The 17805-nt window shown below is 37.8% G+C and overlaps 1 protein-coding gene across 2 annotated transcripts in view; it reads right to left on the bottom strand.

The window, feature by feature from the left end:
* Positions 1–3721: 3721 nt before the first annotated feature.
* UNC79 (unc-79 homolog, NALCN channel complex subunit) overlaps positions 3722–17805 on the bottom strand; it is a 148976-nt gene continuing 134892 nt past the window's right edge. For both annotated transcript variants that reach the window (XM_058162614.1, XM_058162615.1), the window contains exons 47-52: positions 17312–17487; positions 15130–15316; positions 13381–13578; positions 11972–12049; positions 6626–6667; positions 3722–5387 (exon numbers count right to left, since the gene is read on the bottom strand). In XM_058162614.1, coding sequence (XP_058018597.1) covers positions 5187–5387; positions 6626–6667; positions 11972–12049; positions 13381–13578; positions 15130–15316; positions 17312–17487 — 882 coding nt within the window. In that variant the 3' untranslated portion in view covers positions 3722–5186. The remainder of the gene's footprint in view (positions 5388–6625; positions 6668–11971; positions 12050–13380; positions 13579–15129; positions 15317–17311; positions 17488–17805) is intronic.

The raw sequence follows: 17805 nt of genomic DNA, 5'->3' as shown, positions 1-17805 counted from the left end.
CATTATGATCTTAATAATTAAATCAATAACATTGCTGAGATTTGGAATAAAGCCATGATTATATTAACATTCCAGGATTTATAATTAAAACATGCCAGTCCAGAAAGGACTTCATTTAATAAGAGAAAGTTGGATCAAAAGCACTAACAATCATCTGGGGGTGTGTGGAATCTCCCTTCTCCTGCACACTCTTCTCACCAAGGAAAAGGAGAACTATTATTGCGAAATCCTTGAGTGCCATTACAAAATTCAGTTGGCATAGCAAGGAAATTGCCTTCTCTTCAAGCTGGCAATAAAAGCCATAAAGAAGCATTTCAAGTAATTTGCTGCCTAATGCTATGGCTTGCTGTGCCAGCATGCAAAAATTTAGAACAGCCCATTCCAGAAATACAGCGATCCAAATGATTCACCACCATTCTTCTGGACAGATTCGCTTTCTCCTTGACAGATGCCATATAAGTAGAGATTGGCAGGAGTGACTTCCTATCCTTTTCTCCTGGGGGAATGCTAGGGATAGTCCCCTTCCCTCTGATGCTGCTAAAAGGCACACAGTCTCTTGCAGAAACAAAGGGGTGGCAAACAGTTTTAACTTTTGAGCAGAGAAATATTCTGCTTGTGCAAACAGCTGGGATGTAACTGTTCAAGGCAGAGGTTGTTACTACTCTACTTGGCCATTAGATCTTCCCCTGATGATTAGGTTTAGGTCAAAGATTGTGTTCTGCAATCTTTTGGAAGAGAAAATTGCCAAAACAAAAGGTTAGGCATTTCCTAGGGAGAAATCTGGGAAAGTTTGTCTCCCTAAACTTATTGGAGTGGTTCCTCGAGGAATTTTTAACTATAAACATTCTACTTAATGGTAGCATTCTGTTGCATTTTTAAATCTGTTTTTATTATTATTATTTTCATGTTATTTTGAATGTCTTTCAGACAGAAAAGCAATTTCTAATTTTTATTAAAATAACCAGGAACAAAGGAATACATTCATGTTTAGATGCTAAGATCCCTAGAAACACTTTCGCACTGTCAGTACCAGGTAACACTGCAGTCTAGAGTTGCATTTAGCTACATCCTATCAAAGTTGGCAAACAAATCATGATGGCAAATTTGATAGAAGTAATGGAACACTAGGTCAACTCTTTCCATATATAATTCAGCAGCTGGACAAACAAATCATTTATGGCTTTTAAATATTTCATTACTTTTCAAAAGCATTCAGTAAGATGCCTGCAACATTTTGCGTAGAGTCATAAGATACTCATTTCATTGGCTCTTGTGAACTCTTTGGCAAGTGAATGAATTGCAACCATTCCAAAGACTTTGGATCGTATGTATATGTCTTTTTGTCTGCACCTTCATGGTGGAGGCATCTGCTTGCTGACCATAACTATCCTCTCTGTATTAGATTTGGCAGAATACTCTTTGGGGGTCCAGAGCAATGTTCCACTTAAGAAATGAACAGCACCTAAATAGTCCAATCTAGGCCCAGCCTACAAATCCCATCAACTCTTTCCAATCTCATCTGCCCAGCAGCATTGTTAAAATGTCTGAAGAATGCCAGGTTGGCAAAGCCTCAAACTCTATAGAAAAGCCAACTGAACTAAAATAACACCAGTTACACAGATGGTACTATTGCCCGGTAGTCTAACAATATAGATACTTTAATCTATAATTACCTACCTTTGGTAAACTAAAAAACTGTATATATTTAGAAGTAGTTAGTTGATCCCCATATCCAGTTTTTTAAAAATACATTTCTACATACTCATGTGTAAATCATACTTTATGTGTAAATACCTATGTGTAAATTTACTCCTAAACTTAAAGCTTAATATACTGATACATAAGATATTTATACATAAATCTACATTAAATGTGTTTTAAGGTGGGGGCGGGGCCAGCATGTGACACATCTGGCCTGCAATCTGTAAGTTTGACATCTCTGTGTAGATGATTGATAGATGATAGAGATATAGATGATAGATAGACAGATAGACAGACAAACGAGAGAGAGAGAGAGAGAGAGAATATGAATAGGGGGCATGATGGCTCAATGGTTAAAGATACTGAGCTTGTTAGCTGGAAAGCTGACAGCCTGGGTTCAAGACCCGAGCGCCACACAAGAGGTGAGCTCCCGTTCTGACCCAGCTCCTGGGTCACAACAGTGGGAAGGAAACAGCGTTCTGTGCACCTTTGGCATAATAGCCATGCCATGGAAAATATTTACTGTTACTGTTTCTATATGGGATTTCACACTATTAGGTTCTGATGAAGACATAACTTAATTACTTTAACTGTTATGATGTAACTGTTACAACACAAATTATTTGCTGCTTTGTCACATATGCATGCAGCTCAACTCCCAATTTCCCTGGGTGGCTCACAACCAGTATTTTTTGCTCTGGGAAAATCATTGTTATATACTATGATTAGAACTGTTTGGATTCATATTTTTAAACTTTAACATGTTTTATAAATTGCTGTGGAATAACTGTTGAAAGCTAGCACTTAAAATAATACAAGCAAACAGAAGAAATAACCGGATGCCTTCCTAAAGGTGTTCAGTTTATCTTCTTAGTCTCCAGCCGACATGGTTTTTGAGATCATAGGCGTTTACAGAAGGTCTATCAGATTTGGGGAACATCAGTTTAGGGAAGAATAGGAAACTCCAGAGCATAGAGAAACATTGTACGGGGCTGATATTAGATTCTTCTTCCTGGTATACGTAGAGAACTCCATATATAACTGCTGTATTGTTTCAGAAATGAGTGTCCTGCTCTCCTTTCCCACCAGCCTGTGGACTAGTTGTTAGGATGCTCTGGGTGCAGTATTCAAATACCCTTGCATAATATTTGAGAATTAAACATGGACCATTTTGCACTGCACAGGAGGACAGGGTTAGGTGGCATACCCTAGCATAATCTTATTATCCCTTCTAATACCTTGCTGTGCTTCATGGTTCCATTATACAAACCCACTGCTTTATTCACTGAATGTGGACTTCTGTGTCCATCTTTCATTGTAATCTTCCACATTTTTTGGGGCTGGGGGGACCTTTTTCTTACTTAGGTAATTCACTACTTGGTGTTTAAGCGCCATCAAACCAGTGTCAGCAACATAGGTCTCAGCAATCATGTAGACAAGCTTCAAAATGATCTGTCCTCGGGCTCTTGTAATTGGATCCATTCACCATACTGCTGGTTATCCTTCCCCCCCCCCGCCCCCCAGCTATTAGAGAGGCAAACACGCGACAGCTGCACAATGTTTTTATTTTTTATGGAGAGGGATTTTTTTTGGCTGATAGTGGCAGAATTTGTCTATCTATAAACACCTTCTGTTTTTCCAAATGAGCAACTAAAATATACCATTTACAGCATTAAACAGCTAATGATATCCCTGCAAGTGGCTAATGGTATGGCACTGTTTGTTCCTATCATTATTGTATGGGGAAACTCTATTTGCAGTAAACAAAATCTCTCCACTCCAGCTTTTTCATTTCCCACTACAGTGAATGACCCTGTGACTTCCCATGGCATCTCAGCCTAATATCAACCAGCTCCAGTCTTGCTTTTTTTTTTTTTTTTTTTTAAGATCAGTCAAGTTTCACTGGAGACTCAAGGGAATAATAATGAAAAAAAAAAGTGCTGCGTAATATGGTAATGATTTTATTTTTTTTACAGAATATTAACCAATATTATTCAGGATATTAAAGAGTTACGCTTTTAATAGCATTTTCATATAAAGCTTAAATCTTTATTTCAATAGATTACAGCAATAAATACAATATATTTCAGTTATGTATACACACAAAAAGTTTTAATTACAAGAGGTTCTGCTATTCAAAGATACTGATCCAGAGTCCACTGCAACCAGTGGCTCTTCTATACATCTCAGTGGATCAGTCTTTCTCAATGCTATTAAAATTCACTTTTAAAAAATATTTAACATTTTTTTTAATGCAGTGGTTCTATATATTTTCTATTTACGGTATGTAAATTTATAACCTGAAACCTCTTCCTCAGGGAAGCCTGAAGCATCCATATTCTCTCTGGCATCCCCATGAATGGGACCGATTTCAAATCTCAGTGTGTACAAGTATATAAGAAGAAATAGCATATATCATACAGGTAGTAATATGCAGAGAGTTTCCTAAGAATTGCAAGAAAAATACTGGCAATGAAACCAAGTTAAAGTTCTTAAACTTACTCAGTAGTTTTAAAAAAGACAAGTGAACTGGCACAGTTTACCCACCTAATTTCTAAGTGCACTTTGTAAGTAAGCAGAATTGGCTTTGGATGTCTCGTTCCCCTGGGCAAAATGCCAGCATTGACCCCAGAATGACGTCTCTCTTACCCCAGCTTGCAAGGGGTACCTGTTAGCCAAGAGGTGCATAACATGAAGGGAGGGGTAATGAGTGTTTAATCTGGAAGGCTTTCTTTTCTTTTCTCTTTTCTTTTCTTTTCTTTTGGCACAGGCCCTGTTTGCAAGTGGCTGATAGAAATTGCAGGGGGAAATGGATAGGAAATCCTGGGAAATTGCAAAATCACTATTTTATAATGAAAAAAAAGTTTTGGCATCCTCAATCTGGCGGTCTCCAGATGTGTTGGGCTACAGCTTGCATCATCCAAACCCATCACATCAACATTCATTTGTAGTCCAAAGAATGTGGAGGGCATGAGGTTGGAGATGGCTGATTTATTGCATTACCAAGTTTAACTATGAAGACAACGAAATTGCAGCTGACTTTGTCATAATGTAAAAAAACAGCAGCATACGTAAGTATCTGAACATACACAACACTTTGTGTGTGTGTGTGTGTGTGTACATGCCCTGTGCATTTGTGCATATAAATCCTAGGGGCGAAACCAATCATTTTCTTTTATAAACGAATATTTTAAAATACATATATTTAAACAGCTAGCTATATGCATTAGCTCAGGCTTCAGTGAGCAAACCCTTCAATTCATAGAGTAGTCCTGTAAATGTTATGCATCAGCCAAAACATGCTTTTGGTTACAGAGGGATGCAGACAGCCCACGCTCTTTAGCCATTTCACTTTTTTCTCTCTACAAGAACAAAACAAAAACGGAGCTACAGTACTGTTGTATGGTTTCTAAAGATGGCCATTGTCTTATAGCTTTAGCCCTATTATTGCTAGACTAACAGGTTCACAGAACATTCCACCCAACTCATAAAGGATAAAATTGAGATGCTGCTTCCGATGACTGGATTTCCACTTGAGCCATTTTGAACTGTGTACACTGCAGCCACTTGCGAAGGACAGAGGTGTTGGTGTTCATCTGAACGGATCCCTGTAACATTCTAAGGCTATGATGGTTCACGTTGTTCTGAATAGCTTGCAGGCGGAGCTGGAGGCCAGCAGATAAATGCTGTTGAAATATGTACAAGTTTTACTGTCAGTTCTCTATTTGGTTTTGTTTTTTAATAATCAACTCAAAGCAACTTTAACAATGATTAAGCCTGTATCATCCTAAAATTTCAAATTCAGAAGCAATTCAGCTATCAAAGAGCAAAAATAAGAACAGGCTGTAATGAGATAATCCAGTAAGAAGCAGCAGTATTTAATGAAAGGCCAACATAAACCTGAAGGAAACTACCACTTATAACGCATGGATAAAAGAGGGAAGAAAGATTCAGAGAGAAGGGGCCATCGCAGCACAGTAATTTTCTTTAGTAGCTGCAAATTCAAGTTTAGGAACATATAACGCCTTTTAAATCGGTGTAGGTTCACACTATTACAACAAGATGTACACAATTGCAACATAATGTTGGAATATGGATCAGAATGGTCTGCTTCCTTCAGTTCTGTATAAGCTTTGAGCAGTTCTAGCAAACCAATTCATTTTCTCCCTTCTTCTTCTTTCCTTCATCTGGTTATCATAGCTCATTCTGTGTCCCCAATTCCTGAACATGCTTGCGTCTCATTTAATTGGTTTTGTTTTGGCTGTTTTAAGAGGTTTGCTTCTTTTTAGTATTCTATAAAGCTTGGGGTACTCATTTTTTTTCTGGCTCCACAGGAAGCATTCTTTCTTCACTCATGCTCTCACTTTTGGTTATTCTGGCTATTTTTATATAGTTACGCAAATATAATTATCATCGGACCATCTCATGTGAGTTTATGCTGGTCATCCTCTGGCCCTTTAAATATTATGTGCACATTCTGCACACAATATTATTAAGACAAAAAGGTGGAGTGGATCCAGGGTTTGGAGAAAAAGGAAGACAAACAGGATGCAAGCTGTGCTTCTCACTCCTTGCCCTTGGAAGCCTGAACTAGTGGGGGAATGGCTGGGGAGACCGAAAGGAAAAGAAATAACAAGTTACTTTCCTGTTCCTTCAGCAGAAAACTGCTGCACTCTAGCTTCTTTCACCTATAAAAAAGGTCCTTGCATTCTTGACAGAACAGCTCTGGATCCAGTTCAATGTTTTTCCCTGACAGCCAAGCATGCCTGTATTTATTAGACATCAGTTAAACTATGTTTATGCTAACGGAGTCTTAGAGTATCATAGCTGACGAGTCCAATTTGGAATAGATGCATAATTTAATATACTGTTATTTAGTTAAAACAAATGTTAACGTCCTGGGAACACATTAAGGGGAACCTACCTTTAGATTGGATTGAATCATTGGCAGCCACATTGGGATGAGCTGATAGAAAGGGGAAAAATTCAGTGTCACTGTATGTATTCAGCATGTTCATAATATATTTACAATAGCCACCATATTATTATATTACAAAATAAATCTTGTAATAATATTCATTCATAATGAAACACGGGCAGTTTTATTAAAACATTTTCCTAGAAATTATTTATTTATTTATTTGTTTATTTATTTATTGGATTTTTATACCACCCTTCTCCCAAAGGACTCAGGGTGGTTCACAGCCTAGATAAAACAGCAATAATGTACAAGTAAAACCATAGTTAAAAATTTATTAAATATAGGCCAGATTAAAACATTTAACCATACAAACCCCATAAAATTTGTATCAAATATTAAAAACTAATGCCCAGGATTCCAATATATTTTACTGTTCAAGTGCAAATTTAGAATCTTTTTTATTTATCCAAGTATTCAAAGTAGCAACGATTATTTAAAATGTTATATTTAAGCCTTAATCTACAGATTAACGCTTAGAGCAAGGTAAAGGTAAAGGTTCCCATTGCACTGATGTGCTAGTCGTTCCCGACTCCAGGGGGCGGTGCTCATCTCCATCTCAAAGCCGAAGACCCAGCGCTGTCCAAAGATGTCTCCGTGGTCATGTGGCCCGCATGACTAAATGCCAAAGGCGCACAGAACGCTGTTACCTTCCCACCAAAGTTTGTCCCTATTTTTCTACTTGCATTTTTATATGCTTTCAAATTGCTAGGTTGGCAGAAGCTTGGCAAATAATGGGAGCTCACCCTGTTACGCGCACTAGGGATTTGAACTACTGACCTTCTGATTGACAAGCTCAGGGTCTTAGCCACTGAGCCACCACATCCCTTAAAACTGATCATAGATCACATCAAATACTTTTCAACTGAAACAATCCAATTTAAACTTTGCATAGTGTCATCACTGTATGATGCAACAGCAGTCAATGTGTCATCTGGATTAAGGCCTTTGTCTTCATGGCACTTCATTGACAGTATTGACAGGAAAAGGAAAGATGTTTCCGACTTTGTGGACCGGCTGGAGAGGGGAGGGGGTTGATTCCATGCGAGTGGGGTGCATGTGTGCCTGCCGCTCTTGCAAGTGGAACATGTGCTCACCTGCTGCTCACCCATTGCAAGTGAGGATTACAATCCCCTCACAGCCTGCTAGTGGGCCATGGCCCACAGATTGGGGACCCTTGATCTAGAACATGGCTTCATGCATATGGCAAACGAATAAACCTTCTAAATAATGGAAACAACTTAGACATGGAAGGCTTTAGAAGTGATGTGTTTTGTTATACACCTGTCTGAGACTAATGACTTTTTGCCAGTTTGGTTTTATTCTTTTATTCATCCACATTAGAAGGTAAGGGAGCAGCTTGGTGCAGCCACACCCAAACTGGCACTGACTAGATAGTTTGGGATTTAAAATTCTACAGTTGCCAAGCCAAATTATTCAAGCACTGGGGGTGGGGGGCACTAGGTTTAGGAAAAGTTGCCTTAATTCAACTACAGTAATAAATCTGATGCCAACAGAATGCTGCTTTCAACCTTTTTTATTTCCATGATGAAAGATCTCCCTCAATTTTGATGGAAACTTCTGCCATCGATTAGCTGCCTCTTTCTTCTCAATTGAGTGTTTTCAAGCACAAAACTCATGAAGGAAGACAGCTAAGAAAGGAATCACTGAAAGCCGATTTACACCATTACTTCTCTTTCTATCACTCTCTGTAATTATCTTTCATAAACCCTTTTTAAATGTAGGAGTTTTTTTGTTTTGTTTTGTGATCAAAAACAGTCAACCAGCTTCATAAATTCATATAAAAAAATGGCCTTTGGCTGAAAGTGTCATATACCACGGCATTTTTGAAATAATAAACATTCTTTTTTGCCATTTCTTTTCCTCCTGCAAAATTTTAGTGAAGCAAGAAACCAAAAAAGGAAGATATTCATTACAGACAAGTGGGAAACCAATGACTCTCGAGAATTTATTGGGCAATAACTTCTCTCATTCTTGATCTTGGCTCAGAATGATAGATAGAACAGCTGTCTGAACAGCTACAAATTCTCCATCTCTGCAGTTATGTCAGTCTCATAGAGAACCAGGATTTCAGATACCGAAGTAATGGGGAAAAAAACCAGCTAGATAAATAGTACAATAAGTTTATTATATTAAACTGATCTATCACCCCCACACATTTCAATAGATAGTAATATGAGAGCTGGTTTGGGGTAGTAATTGTTGGTCTAGAAACCAGGAGACTGTGAGTTCTAGTTCTGCTTTAGTCATGAAAACCAGCTGGGTGACTGCGAGCCAATTACTTTCTCAGTCCAAACCTCCTCATGGGGGTGTTTTTGTGGAGAAAATGGGAGGAGGAAGGTGTATTGCTTATAAAGGAATAAATGCAGTACAAAAAAAACCCCTAATAAATAAATAAATATGATCAAATACGTCACATGTAGTTGGAGTATATCGTTCCTAAAAATATAGCATCCTTTAGAGCAGGGGTCTCCAACCTTGGCAACTTTAAGCCTGGTGGACTTCAACTCCCAGAATTCTCCAGCCAGCAAAGCTGGCTGCGGTATTCTGGGAGTTGAAGTCCTCCAGGCTTAAAAGTTGCCAAGGTTGGAGACCCCTGCTTTAGAGGTTAATCAGGAAGTGAGGCATTATGGCTCAATAAGTTATTAGTTTGCAGCACTGAATATTTATGAAAGCCGCTTTGACAATTATCCTGCAATCTTATAATCATGTACATGTATTTATCTATTTTCTTATGGGGATGGTGGAAGAAAGTAAAAGAGCTGGGGTGTTTTAACTGTAAGGCAGATTTGTTTTAAAAGTGAAGATATTTTTGATACGTTATCGACCATTATTTTAAAAACTGGACATGCTGTTCTAAAATGTTCCTCTAAATGGTATCAAGCTTCACTTTTTTCCAATTAAGCTCCTACCACCATGCAAAATTGAATCAGTATTAACAGAATGAGCTAAAGCACTATTCAGAGAACATGATTTCATTGGCCAGAATGGATGATATAATATTTGGCTGGGTTCCACCGACTGGGTCAGGCCAGTCCTTATTTAATGCACCTTGTAAAAAATGACATTGTTTAGGGAATCCCAATGAAGGAATAACCATTTCAATATTGTGTTCAACCACATTATAATTATAGTGATTGTCAACTATACACAAAGGAGAAATGTGGGGGGGGGCATTTCTTCCTACTGTGCAAGAAAAAATCCAAGCTACTTGGAGAAATATGCAATTATATCCATTTATGGATTGTTCCTGAATGAATTAGTCCTCTTGTTACAAATGATATTGAACTGTGCCCACTTTCTTATCAGAGAAGATCTAAACTTGTGATCAAGGACACTTTTCATTAGGCGCAGATTGGATTTACCATCAATATTTCCTACACGGGAAGGCTAAATAGAAACCTCAGATCCCAAAGCAACATACCTTGTTATTTCTGATGCCAAATAACAAGGTAAGGCCATCAATATCCTGTTCTCTTTGAGAAAAAGCAGAACTAGACAAATGCTGGATAGATGATCTGATTCAGAAAGGCAGTTTCTATGCTCACAAATGTTCTTTGTGAGCATTATTTTTGCCCTGTTTATGATTAAAAAAATATATTGAGCGCACACACAGAGTTTTGAAAGGCATCACATAAGTGTGTTCATGTGGAAATATTGAAAAATAGTAATGCAGCTATTTTTGGAGCTGTGTCTATGAATCCAACAAAGTTCTAGAATCCCATTCATGGATATATGAAATGTACCTATTTAATGTTTCCACATGAACTGTTTGCTTATATAATCACTTAAAATATGTATTTGTGAGCAAATGCTTCTTATCTTGAATTTAAAAAGCATGCAATGACATGTCAGCTTGCATCCTTAAGTAGATGCACATTATCTTTGATTCTCATCTTCCTAGAAAGAAAGCAATATTTTGTATGTTCTTCCAACTAAAACATTGGGAACCAAATACATGTGTATGCGATGCTTTTTTAAATTCTCTGTCACTTTTACAGATCTCAAGGCATATACACAGTGCCATTTTTTTACTCCCCCAAACTCTGGGAAGCCAATTCAGATTTGTTCCATGCAGTCAACTTTCCAATTTTAGGAGTTTCTACGAGTGAACAATTGGGGGTGGGGTGGGAGAATAGTCTCACTTTTTTTATCCATAGGGTGATTTGTATGAAATTACCGAAGTGACTATGGATGAGGCTAAAAGCTGCCATAGCACTATAGCTGCCTGATGCCCCCCATCTGCAAATAATAAGTCCTTGAGATGGTTGAAGAAAAGGGAGAACCTGGGTGGCCCGAGATCTTACAATCAAACACTGAGTGGCCCTCTAACTTGGTGGACCTCCAGCATCTTCTTAAGCCAACTCTGGGAGAGCAGTATAATGGCAGCATCTAAGAGTAACCAGGGATCAGAGGGACAACCATTAAGCACTGTTCTGATCACCACTAGAGAATACCTGCCTTTGACCCCTGAGTAATAGATGGTAAAACATACTCGATTTTACATGCCATGAAACTCCCATCAGATGCTACTGGCTTAAGATGGAAAACATCAATTACTTTAAAAGTAGTGCAGCTAAGGATGTCTTAAGCTTATGTCATGAACTGGAGATGTTATGAGAATGATATCTTCAGAATCTGGTACAAAAAAGACATTACCAGGATATCTTGTTTATACTGTGATGAGGTGTAAAAGACCACAGGGCTTTCTCTAGAAAGGGAAATGGCCTAAAGCAATATTATTCTTCCAAAATGTAAACCAGAAGGGCGGTACAAGTGGGAAGCTGTGCCAAACCTTTTAATCCTTCCTGCAGGATTCCTGAGAATTTCCAATGTACCGTAATAGTCCAAATATAAAACATCCTTTATCCATTGGCAACATGCTGTTTGGTATAATGTAATTCTTTTTCTCAAAAATTATTAGAACAAAACCACAAAGGAACCAGTAATAACATGTTGTCCTTATTAATAATTACATCCGTTTTGGACAACACCACAGCCAAGTTATATAACTGAAAAATATTTTAACAGCGGCGTTTAATTATTGGAATCTTTTTTTAATTACTGGAAGGATATATGTGAAGTGTCTCTCTACAGCACTTTATACTCCATCAAACATTGCTTTAGAAAGCCCATAAATCTTCAAAAGCTTTTTTCTGAGAACAGTGCAAAGGAGTGCTTGGAAGACCAGGAAGCACATATGAAAAACCCTTTGCATTTCAGCCATTTTAAAAACTTTCCTGCCTCCCCGCCCCCAAATAGCTAACATACCTTGACAAAAATAGTGGAATTACATTCTTGCAAAGCCTCCATTAAACTGATCACATGGAGACACACCATTTCTACCATCTGGGATAAAAGAGAGACATACTGCAATAAAATGAATGAGCAGTATAATAATATCATGAAAGCAAAAAAATAAATGGTTCATATTATTACTCTAACTTGATTAACATTCTTGGATAAACAGAGAGAGAGATTGAGATTTCATGTTAAATAATTAAAATGCAAATTGTTTACCTTTAATTAAAGGTATGATATCAGTATAATACTTATTCAGAATTACATTCTATAGTAAATGTAACAAAATGATGCACCAGGCCTTCCAACTTCTGCATAACAGATGCCCTATAATATTACTAACAAAGTTATTTTCTTTCTAAACTGTGTTCGTCATTACTTGGAAGGACCAGTTAATTACATTTCAAAACACTGCAGGCAGACACAGTGGAAATATTTGAAATTTAAATCAGTCCCATTGGCAGTCTCACAGGATTTATATATTAGGCATTTCTCATGCCATGGGTTTGACAAGCAATTGCTTCTAGATTAAATGGAATGAAGCACATACACATTGGTGACCACACCCTTTCCTACCTATTCTCCATTGTAAACTTCTGCCCAATCATGGTGGTATTTATTTACAACTCATTATGTTCACATAGCAATTTTGCAGATAGGATACACTTTGTCACATGTTGTATTTATATGAAGTATTGTGCAAGCATCATTAGTAATATAGCATAAATGTGAACCTGCAAAAGAATCTATAATAATAGAGCAGCTATAGCAGAAGTAGGCTAACTTTCCCTTTTAGTCATGGCTTTCCCATACTTAAACTGTCTACTTAAAAACAAATGTATAAAGCTAGGAGATCTATAGGACTCTCCCTTCCTTCTGTTTAATTAAATAGCATTGCTGAGAGAAAGAGAGAGAGGGAAGGAGATCATAATTATTAAAAACAATAAAGAATGGGTACACATAACTTGAAGTCCTTTGAGGATCACATCAAGCTTTGGATGCCATTCCAAAATTGGGTATAATCAGGACATACTGAGGCAATTTAAAGTACTATTTTTTTCTCTAAGCTCTCCTTCCCCAAATGCCTTTTTAAATTCTTGATTAAGACAACCTGGATAAATTTCCAAACCGTCTTATACCAGGTTAGATCTTTGAGTTGAGTTTTAACAAGAGTCTCTTCTAGCCTATAATGAAGATGTCTATGACTGAACAAAGCATATGATCTGCTAATGAACTAGGTACGTCTGCTAGTTTATTTCTGTGCATGTACATGTATTTGCATGTAATTATGAATGTGAATACACAGCCATAGGTTTTTAAATTATTGTTTATTGGCTTGGACTCAATGAAATTAGTTGGGTTCATTATATCTGACTCACCACCTTATTATGTGCCATCAGCTGGAGGATGCTTGGTGTTACTCGGCTCCAAAATTCCAGAGCTGTGAGGATTGCTGTAAAACTAAATTCATTTTGATTTTGGACTGTGGGAGCAACTGCGGCTTGTTCACAATATACTGTCCACAGCTGAGCAAATATAAAGGCATGGAAGAGAGAACACATATGCAAGACAGATGTCTGCGGGAAGAAAAATAAGGAAAATTAAAGTCTTTGTTTTGCTTGAAATAACAGTTTAAGGAATGTGTATATTGTCTTTCAGAATATAAGAGCATAACAATTCATTGTTCTAGTACATACACACACATACACATAATCTGAAATTATAATGAATCTGTCAAGAATTTTCTGAAATTCTCTTTCCTGTCAGAGGAGTGATATGACATTCATACTTATATTACTAGTTTATATTCATGCACTGAAAAAAGGCAAAGAAATAAACAAGCTTGAAAACTACATGTTGAAAAATAAATAATAAGAAACATTCTCATTAATGAGGGAATACCACAGCTTTTGTTAGTTTTGACAGTAATTATGCAACCTTAAAAATAGAGGTTTCAAAGAAAAAAGCTGAGTAATTTGCTAACTGAGCTTGTGATGCCCTTTTTTGAAATAATGTTGTTCTTGCTTGCTCATAACTATAGATTTTATATTTTCTTACTGGATACCTCAGGAGGAAGGAGAAAAATTGCCCTTAGCGCTTCCACCACTGGATGAAGACTTGGAAGCAAAGCTTGTTTAAAGTGGTTTGCAAAGAAGCTCATGGGAGATCTCAGACTGGAAGCTCACTTCTCAAACTCATGATCGTTTTTGCATTCAACAGTTCCACAATTTATAACGGATGTCAGTCTAAATCTGATTGGTGACTGATCTGTTCATGCATTGTTTAGCTGTGTACAGCCAGATACCACCAGACATTTGTCCAAGTATAAAAGACTGCAGTTCCCTTTATCTGTGTTTGGTTAGGGATGCAGGAAGATGATGGGAGAGGCTTCCTGCAAAATAAGATTTTGGATGATTCATGACTAAACTGATGAGAATTGTTGAACTTTGAAAAATATGGAGAGGCCAGATGTTCCTAAATTTGTTTTTGGACTCTGGAGCAGAGAATGCAACTAGGATAGCAAGCAAGGGGAAAATGTTCTACTCCTGATTTAAAGGCTGCAAAATCTCTTTAATGCTTTAAGAAAGAGCACTTTTGAAGAGTATTGCTTATTATGAATAAAAATATTTCTTTTCAAAAGTTAGATAGATTGCTGACAAGCAAAAAGTTCTTTGAATCCTACCAAGGAACAAGAAACTTAACAATGAGTTTCATTAACCAGATTAATTCACAAAAGATAAATAAACTTTTTTATGTAGCAAGAGTTGTGATTCAGAGAGGCTGAAATTCAACTTTTGTATGACTTGCAGAGATTGGTCAGACTTACTATGAATATTTTTCATATAATTCATACATCTCACCATCTGTCACAATAAAAATTACACCTCAATGGCAACTTTGAGAACAGGGATGTCAAACTGGTGGGCCATGAGCCAGATGTGTCATGAGCAAGCCATGCCCACCTGAGCTACGCAAAGGGAAAAAACATTGCGAAACGTCACGTCATGGCAACATGACGTCGCGAGTTTGACATCCATGTTCTAGAAGAATTTTAGGATCATGTTCAAGACTGTACATTTTGTTTAGTGGTATATTATAAAGTGATCGTCATCCTGCAAGTCTCTTACCTTGGATTGCTCTGGAAACCCAATCAGGATGACAATTAAATGATCGGCAACATGGGAACCTGCATCCAATGGAATGGGCATACAAGCTGAAGGGGAATTCGGACAGACAACATTATGTGTCAGAGACCCCAACAGTAGCCAAGAGAGTAGCCGAATATGAGACACACATTCAATGAATTCTTTGGGCCTGTTAAGAAATAACATATATTTTAATTTCAACTTTATCAAATATATGTATTATTTGTAAAGCATACATTCTAAAAATACCATTCTAGATAATCAATTTATGACTAATATACCATTATTACTATTCTAAAACAGATGTCTGCCCTTGGGATATCTGCCCTTGGGATAGAGGTGTGCCCTAGGAATATCATTTTTGTCGAAAAGACATAGCAAGGGTGTTGAAATTGAGGTAAAAATTGAAAATGAAAAAAAAAATCTTAAAACAGCACAGAGAAAAACATAACACATCCAAGGCCAATCCCAGTCTGTCCAATAGCTCATACAACAGGGTTATCTAGCACCTTGACACTATGCCTGTGGGAAAAATAAAGTTTTAGGCACCTTATGTAATGTCAAGAGTGTCAACCCTGAAGCTGACCTTCAGTCATATTGGAGCTTCAGTGTTGCTTCACTGGAGCTGAGAGAAAGTGGGGGGGGTATTAGAGATAGAGGGGGTTGTGTAGCCAAAAGAAAATACTTTCTCTTGAGAACCAAGGACGTTCTCATACCTGGACTGTGGAAGGAGGAGTGAGGTCACCAAACAACTAGATAGCATCTTGATTGGACCATGTGACTGATTGTGTGGGAAAACTTTCTCTTTTAATTAGGTGAAAACCATGGGAACCTTCAGAGTCGGTTTTCACCAGATTTGTGCCAATATGATATATCCAATAAAGCTATTCTTTGAGGAATTCATCTGCCTTGGAGTTTTGCTTCGTATGGGTCTATTACTTAGAACTCTGACAAACAGGTTCAGAATCATCCTAATTCTTTTTGAGGGGGTGGGGTGGGGTGGGGAGTGCTGTTCCACAAGGCATACCCTATGACAGAGAATGTGTATTTCTGGGGTCCCATATAACTATGTTATTCAAAATAAAACTTGCCCACCTTGAATGATCTTGTGGGTTCGGTGGAATTAATTAGCCAATCCCAAATAACTTGGATGCTATCCATTAAAAACTTCATAGGTAATAATGAACACCTTAAATTACACTGGAACAGTGGTGGGTTGCCCCCTGTTCGGACCAGTTCTATAGAACCGGTAGTAAAACTGGTGGGAGGCTCCGCCCACTGACCCAAACGTCATCAAAACTCTTCTACGCATGCGCAGAAGTGGAGCGAGTGCACACGGGCATGATGCGAACCAGTAGTAAAGGTAAGTAGAACCCACCCATGCACTGGAAGATTCCTGGAAGCCAGTGCAGCTTACAAGGAATGGGATTATATGTGTGTACCAGAGTTTATCCATTAACTACTGGCACCACTACATTCTAAAATAGTTGTAGCTTCTGGGTGATCTTCAAGAGCAACCCCAGATAAGTATGCTGCTTCCTACTTTTGACCATATTGGATAATGATATGATAGTTTAGCAATATTAGGATCCTCCACCATTATCTGCAGGAGATTCAGTTTTTCTAGTAGTCAAACCACACTAAGTAGTTCCCCGTGCATATGTCTTCCACGTTGATATATAAATTGTGAAGGTAACACCTGTTGGTTCCATAGTTTGATGATAAGAATACCTATATCTATACCGGTCACGAATGTTCAAAGTTTCCCCTTTGGTCCACCATTTGGTGCAGTGGTGGGTTTCAAATTTTTTTATTACTGGTTCTGTGGGCGTGGCTTGGTGGGCATGGCTTGGTGTGGCATGGCTTGGTGGGCATGGCTTGGTGGGCATGGCAGTGGAAGGATACTGTAAAATCTCCATTCCCACCCCACTCCATGGGAAAGATACTGCAAAATCCCCATTTCCTCCCAATCAGCTGGGACTTGGGAGGCAGAGAATAGATGGGGGTGGGGCCAGTCAGAATTTATACTACTGGTTCTCTGAACTACTCAAAATTTCTGCTACCGGTTCTCCAGAACTGTTCAGAACCTGCTGAAACCCATCTCTGATTTGATGACATATTTCATGTTTGTATTTTTAATTTAGTCATGACCAAGGCTTTTTACCCTTGTTGCATTGCAGATGGAGGATGATACAGCCAAGGCAAGTAACGAACCACAGCCTTGTTATCCCGGTGGTTGCCCCGTGAGATTTCCATTGCTGCAATCTGTGCTAAGCCCACTTTGAGATGCCCGCCAAAAGTATCCTCGTGCAATGGCTGGGAACATGTTTTCATGTGACTCTGTAGTGGAAAGACAGGATGTTTAGATAGTAAAGTTATTTTAAAGGTCAAGGTACTTGCACAATTCAACTGAAAATACACTATTTATTTATATAAAATTTCTCCAATCTTGGGTCTTCCAGTAATGTTGGGAGCTGCAATTCTCAGAATTGCATCAGAATACGGTTTATATTAAAGGTGAATAGCTCTATATCTTTAAATATAGAGCTATTATGATGATAAATCTTGGGAAATCCATTTACAAATTACTATCACGAAATTAAGCTGGCAGCTAATTCTGTTTGCCTTTTTGTCATTATATATATATATTTCAATAAG

Source organism: Ahaetulla prasina, chromosome 1 (genome assembly GCF_028640845.1).
Source record: "Ahaetulla prasina isolate Xishuangbanna chromosome 1, ASM2864084v1, whole genome shotgun sequence".
In the NCBI taxonomy this organism is placed as follows: Eukaryota; Metazoa; Chordata; class Lepidosauria; order Squamata; family Colubridae; genus Ahaetulla; species Ahaetulla prasina.
Note: the sequence above shows the minus strand (reverse complement) of the source record. Positions and strands in the feature narration are given on the sequence as shown.